The 7,147-nt window shown below is 37.9% G+C and overlaps 1 protein-coding gene across 1 annotated transcript; it reads right to left on the bottom strand.

Annotated features, from left to right (window-relative positions):
• Positions 1–1,938: 1,938 nt before the first annotated feature.
• LOC110898521 (fructose-bisphosphate aldolase 6, cytosolic) lies at positions 1,939–4,454 on the bottom strand. Its single transcript, XM_022145314.2, has 3 exons — positions 4,376–4,454; positions 3,052–3,279; positions 1,939–2,974 (listed from the first exon to the last, which is right to left on the bottom strand). The coding sequence occupies exons 1-3, from the start codon at positions 4,401–4,403 to the stop codon at positions 2,157–2,159; spliced, it is 1,074 nt and encodes a 357-aa protein (XP_022001006.1). The 5' UTR covers positions 4,404–4,454; the 3' UTR covers positions 1,939–2,156.
• Between the last annotated feature and the right edge of the window lie 2,693 nt (positions 4,455–7,147).

Genomic DNA, 7,147 nt, shown 5'->3' with positions numbered 1-7,147 from the left:
TTTTCATTGTTAAACATGATTTTAACTTGTAATGTATTAGGATAAACTTATTTTGAATATTTTTTTTGAAGTATTGAATAATATTTTAGGCTACTGAATTCTGAAAGTTATATGTTATGTTTTTCTTTATAAAATCGAGCCAAACCAAGCCGAGCCGAGCCAGCTCGTTTTAAAACCAAGCCGAGCCCGAGCTTAGATTTTCAGCTCGGTTTCAAATCCGAGCCGAGCCGAGCCAGCTCGGTTTATAACCGAGCCGAGCCCGAGCTTACCCTGGCTCGACTCGGCTCGGCTCATGAACAACCCTAGTTTTGTGCATCAAATCTTTATATCCAGGTTCTTGATTCGTGATAAACATTATGGGATTCCGAATCAACATTGGGTGATTTACACACATCATCATTATTCTTCACTTTCTACTTTGGTTTTCTTACTTTCATCGCTCAAACACCTGATCAATAGGTGTTTGTGTGTTTATCAATCACCAACACAGTGATCCGTAGTAATTTTGGGATTCATACTATCTTTAACATACTAATTATGTTTAATGTTATAAGTATACAATAAACGAAGAATGTGGTATAAATTTTATAATTTCTTATTGTAAGAATGTGGTATAAATTTTGTACGTTTTTTTATTGTAAGAATGTGGTATAAATTTTGTAGTGGTGTTCTATTATGAGATTTTATGAAGGCGAATGGTTATAAATTTCCCCATTATTAACTGAATTGGTGGGATGCATCGTAAAATTTAACACAAACTGTCAGAAGCATGAACTAAAAACAAAACATGTATTATTATAAGTTGATAAGGTTGCGATCCATTTAACCCGATATTTTTGCATGTTAGTACTTGATAATTGCAAAATTACAACAAACAATACAAATCTGTATAAAATAATCAGATTTAAATTATAGATCTTAGTGTTCATTGCTCTTTTTGTTTTTCAAATTTAACATAAAATACTGATCTGTTTAAGTTATGACATAATTTAAAAAATATAAAAGTAAAGTCAGCCCACAAACTCAATATGTCGACCCGTACACAACGTGTTTAGGTGTTCACGTATTCGCTTTCAAAATGACATTTAGAAAAGAAACCAAAACCCAGAAATGTCAATCCACACTCCTACATGAAAACCAACAACGAGTTTTAAGTAAATGTCACCACTTTCCTACATTGTCAACTTTCATCCCTTAAGTTTTCATTATTATCCTGCCCAACTATACAAATTCCATTTTGTTGTATTAATTTTCTTTCCTTTTATAAATATGCACACTCGAAGTAGCCTCGTTGGTGTTTAATACTTTACTAAAATAACAAAACAAAAATATATTTTTAATTTAATATATAATATCATCCGGGTTAAATCTAATTTTTTTTTGAAATGTGAACTTTATTAAAACAGCCGAGACCAAACCCAACAGGGCCGACTCAAAACCACAACTTACAACATATACAAAGGAAATTTACACCACTCTTCCCACAAGATACTTTTATACATCGATCTATTTCTAAACCAAAGAAATCCTAGCGATTTGATCTCCCCCATAACGACTTCGCTTCTCCCTACCCCGTTAGAAAAGATCATTTCGTTCCTTGCCCTCCAAACACACCAACACGCTATCATAATCAACCCTTTTACCACCGTTTTTTCCTTCTTCCCAAGGTTACAATTTTCTTGAAATTCAGCCACATCTTTAAACTCAAAAGCATACAAAAAGGGAAGTCTGACCCAATAACAAAAATCTTGCCAAACATCTAAATCTTCCATGTTTTAGTTTAGAGATAATCTTTAACCGTTATACTTTTTTTTTACATTGAATTAGTTTTAAGAAAAATATAAGCATGTTAATTAAAACACAAATTTCTTAATAAATTCTTGTTTGTTAATAAATTCTTTTAGATATCACAATTCACAAAAAGTTGTGATTACATGGTTGGTTGAACAATTTGTGAATATGTATAGACCATAAAAAGAAAAAAAAATAAATAGAAGTTTAAAACGGGTCGAGTTATCATCATCCTCGACCAATGCCCAACGCTTGTCGGGCTTATTTTTAGACATCGTTACACTAGACCGAAATAAAAAACCAAAACATATATGACCCGAGGCTTAAGCCAACGAGATATCAGATATGTTTATACCCGTGACAAATCAGTACTTGTAGTCCTTGACGTGAAGGCTCTCGTTAGCACCCTCGCCAGCAGCACCACCCTTATATTTCCCTTCACTCGCCTCAGAATTGGCCTTGCAGCGACCAAGGAACACCTCCTGTGCCTTCTTCACATTCTCTTCCTTACCGGCCCATGCCTTAAGGGTGCTCTGCTGTAGGGCCCGTCCATACGAGAAGGTTAGACTCCATGGCTTCTTACCCTTGTACTGGTTAATGGCATTGAGGTTGACCGAGGCCTCCTCCTCGCTTTGACCACCAGACAAGAACACCACGGCTGGGACCGCTGGAGGCATGGTTCTTTGAAGGGCACGGACAGTGTACTCACCCACCACTTCAGGTGCAACCTTCTTGGCGTCAGATCCAGGGGTCACCATGTTGGGTTTCAAAAGGGTACCCTCAAGAAGCACTTTATGGTCATTAAGAGCCTTGTAGCATTCAGCCAGAACACGCTCGGTTACATCAGCACACTTGTTGATGTCATGAGGTCCATCAACAAGGATCTCTGGCTCGACAATGGGAACTAGACCGTTCTCTTGGCATATGATCGCATATCGGGCCAACCCATGAGCGTTTTCCATAATGGCAAGCGGGGATGGCTCGTTGGCGCCAATCTTGAGAACGGCACGCCACTTGGCGAACCTAGCACCGGCTTCATAGTACTTAGCGCACCGCTGGCCAAGACCATCAAGACCTGTGGTGGTTGTCTCGCCGTTGGTTCCAGCAAGCTCGACAACACCCTTGTCAACCTTGATTCCAGGGAGGACCTTAGCCTCCTTCATTAGCTCAACAAAGGGCTTACCTGTAATAATATCATCAAGGTTAGAATAATATATGTTGTCGATTTGATGTATGTAACATATGTGAATGGTAGATTACCTGCAGCAGTCTTCTGGTAGAGAGTCTCCTCAAAAAGGATGATTCCACTGATGTATTGAAGGGCACCAGGAGTGCAGAAAAGAAGCTCACGTAGGGCTCGCCTGTTGGACTCGTTGTTCTCGACATTGATGCTGGAAAGGCGCTTTCCGATCGTGGCAGTGGACTCATCAGCAGCAAGAATACCCTTCCCGGGTGTACCGATGTAGGCAGCATTGGCAATAAGCTCATCTGATCAACAACCATTAGTTCATTACATATTGGTTTCAAAATCATTGATGGATCTAAACCACCTTGATCTATGGTTTATTCGCGCATGAATTTGCATACTAAATATGATCTATGATCTATGATTTAGTAAACAGTAACCAATCTATTGATCAATTTCAAGAAAGAACACTAGATCAAATGAAACAGAATGATAAACAAACATCAAAAGATAAAACTAAGATCCAATAAGATCTATAGCAAGCACCTGCATGATACAAGGGAAGCACACGGACCTGTTCGGGCTGGTTTTAGCCAAATATTTGGGCTGAACTGCTAATGGTTTTGGAGGTAAGGCTCACTTGAAGCAACTTCTCAATTTCTACAGGGCAGAGGTAAGGCTCTTACATCTTACCATCCTCAGACCCTGTCTTAGCTTTGCTATTGTTGGGATTTACTGAGTATGATGATGATGGTTGTGGACTAAATAATATTATTTTTTTCAAATCACAATATTGTATTGTGTTAAATAAAAAAAATAAGAAGGATCATTCATGAATAAAATACATAATCATAACTTTATTCCTGAAATGAAAAATAATAAAAATATATGGTAAACCGCTGGTTCGTTTTACAAAGCCGGTACCAAGTTTCAAATCATAAACTCTCAAAGAGTTCTCTATGTGTTTCAAACTGGCTGACTTTTTACGGTTTGGACGTTTCGATCGGTTTCGAGGGTTTATGCACCCTTGGTAACAGGCCCTCCCGAAAATCCGGGGTGGGTCCCCCAAAAAAATATTTATTTAACAAAACATAAAAAAATAAAAAATATATATCCTTTTTTATCCCTTGGAGATAGCGGCCTTTGCGGTTGCCCACCCTTCCCTCCTTCACGCTGGTCATGTCCGTGGATGAAACTAATCGCTAAGGCTTAGAAAAAGAAAATTAACCCAAAAACAACCAGCAAAACAAACAAATTCATGCGTATTGCACCATAACAATTGCCAAAACACAGATCATGATGACGAATTGATGATAACAATATAATAAAAAAAATCAAAAGCCAAATAACGGTTGAAAAACAAAATAAAAGAATATAAAGGGAGAATGAAGATGATACCAGCATACTTTCCCTTGTAGCAAGACATGATTGTTAGATTTAAAAAATGATAATGGTGAATGGAGGGAGAGAGGAAGGAAATGATATTGAGAATATGTAGGTTTAAGAGATTATATATAGATTTTGTTTGGCTATTTTGTAAAACCGCTTTCAAAGCCTGGTTTCATGCACCATTGTGGCCCTCTACTATTTTCTATGGTAAATATGGAATTACTATTTTCCTTTTCTAATTACTGTTATAGATACACAATAATTTAGTTCTTAAATCTTAAATATGGAATTATAAAAAGATATTATATTATACTAGTGGGAAATCCGCGCGATGCAGCGACGACAATTTACAACGCGGTACTCGTTTTCTAGTTAGGTTATCAATCCTATAGTGGGTTCACCTATGCTTTGTGACGGCCAGGGTGATTTTTACCTTCATCGTTGTGCTGATTCGTTTTGGGGATTAATGCTTAGATTAGATCAGTTTGGGGGGTTAGGGTTTTTGAGAGGTTTATGAAGAAATTTATGAATGTGGCGTAAATAACATGAAGGCAGCGTATTTAGGCAAACCAGAGAGTCGCATAGATAAGTCTCGAATGCGAGTTCGAGCAACCGGCATATTTGACTAATACGTCGGTCAATCAGTGTACATGTACTTCTATGCTGGTTGTTTATCTCGTAACCGAACATAATTATGCGTCCAAGCCCAGCGTATTTACGCGTATCATGAACAAGCCAAATTATTCATTTCCGGGTAATTGACCTGAGGAACCAGTGTAATTGATCTTCGTTGCCGGCGTAATTAGCATGATCAGTTAAATACCAGGTAGCGTAGAAGACAGCGGATTTGATCTATTTTCTTAATAATAAGCATTATATTTTAACTTTTAAATATAGTTATTAATTATTAACTATTAAAAATGAAAATTTAATTATTAGGTTTATTATATATATATATATATATATTGAAATACTTTTTATTTAGTAAAATGTAAATATTTCTGTAAATATTCTAACTAACTAACGTATACATTTTGGATCCCAAAGTTCTAACTTAGCTCGTTTCCATGTGTTTCTCGAGAATGGTGAAAGAAGTTATCCGGGATAAGACGTTAAAGCACAATCAGTCGTGCACGCTCGATCCAGCACCAAAAGACTTCGAAGATGTAGCGGAATGGATAATTTCGAGCAGAATTAGTCCTGCCGTTCAAGCAAATCCTATCATATACAGGATTCAAATCGAAGAATTCTGGCAGACAGCAAAGGTGGAAACAGTTAATAATGTCAAAAGGATATCAGCAACGGTTCGCAACAAGCAGGTTATCGTAACAGAAGATGCGATTCGAAGAATTCTAAAGCTCGACGACAATCAGAAAGATCCAATGGGGTTAAAGAAAGATGATATTCTAGATGGATTTCGAGGAACGAAGTACGTCGGCGACTTCAAGCACAAGAACGAGATCAAAAGAAACGGGCTAACAAGAGATTGGAGGTTCATCTTGCATATGTTTGCTATGAGCTTAGCTCACAGAAAAGGAGGTTATGACGGTCTAAACTTGGATTGGTCGGCAGCCATGCTGAATGTGTGCACAAAACAGAAGTTCAATATCTCTGGATTGATATTCCTCTACATGGTCGAGAATGCAAATGGAAAAACATGGGCCATGTATCCGTATTTCGTTCAACTGTTCATCAACGACCAACATCCAACATCCAAAGCTGCCACACGACGACGATCTTTACAAGTTTCAGCTGCCCACAAGCTGACAAATCACTAAATTAAAAACAAATGAATGGGTGATGCTTCACAACTGGATGTACAGAGCTGAACGACTTCCAATTGTGAAGGCAGCTTATGAGAAATACAAGGATGGGATTAAAAAGAAAAATCCAAAGATCGTTGAGGAGGAAGTACACGAAGAGGAAAAAGAAGAAGAAGAAGAACAGTTGGTAAGAAAGAGAAAAGGTAAGCAACCAGAGGAAGAGGGGGGTCGACGAAAAAGAAAAAGGATCCTCTGAACCTTAAAAGACTATTGGGTGCTAGTATTCGAGCAAGAGAGATGCAAGCACATAGAGAACACATCCAAAATCTTCACGCATTTCATGAAGCACAAGAAAAAGAGAAAAGAGAGAAGAAAAGAATGAGGAGAGAAATGACTGCGTCTGAAACTCCCATTGTTGTAACTACAGAGGAAGAACGTATGGACAATTTTGTTGCAAACATGATAGTCGACCCTGATGAGGCAACACACAGCAAAACTCCTCCTCAAAAGAAGAAGAAAACAAGGGAGAGTTCATCAAAAGAAGTGCTAGACAAACCAACGCGAATCACACAAACACAACCTGCTCCTCGTAGACCACGTCCATTCCAATATTTGTACGATAAACTCTCAAAAGTCATTGGAACCGGTCCTGCAAGAGAAATCTGTCTTCTAAAGCATCAAATCAACAACACGAACGTGTTAAGAAACAAGTTGAAAGAGCAAAGAAAGAAAAATAGGGAGCTTATCCCGTACGTAACTGAACAAACAAGGTTTGTGAGGTTCCAACAAAGTGGCGTGGAGAAGTTATTCAGAATCGTAAGAGAATTATGTGCGAAAGCTGAGATAGAGCCGATGTTCTCAGCAACTGATATTTCTGATTATGACAAGTTTAAAGTGGAAGAAGAGAAGAGAAAAACAAAAGACGAAGAAAGAAAGAAAAGGCGTCTTGAATCGGCCGTAGATGTAAATGAAGACGATGAAAGAGATGAGGAGGAAGTCGATAGAGACGAGATGCCTG

Source organism: Helianthus annuus, chromosome 6 (genome assembly GCF_002127325.2).
Source record: "Helianthus annuus cultivar XRQ/B chromosome 6, HanXRQr2.0-SUNRISE, whole genome shotgun sequence".
NCBI classification, from domain to species: domain Eukaryota; kingdom Viridiplantae; phylum Streptophyta; class Magnoliopsida; order Asterales; family Asteraceae; genus Helianthus; species Helianthus annuus.
This window is presented reverse-complemented; position numbering and strand designations above follow the sequence as displayed.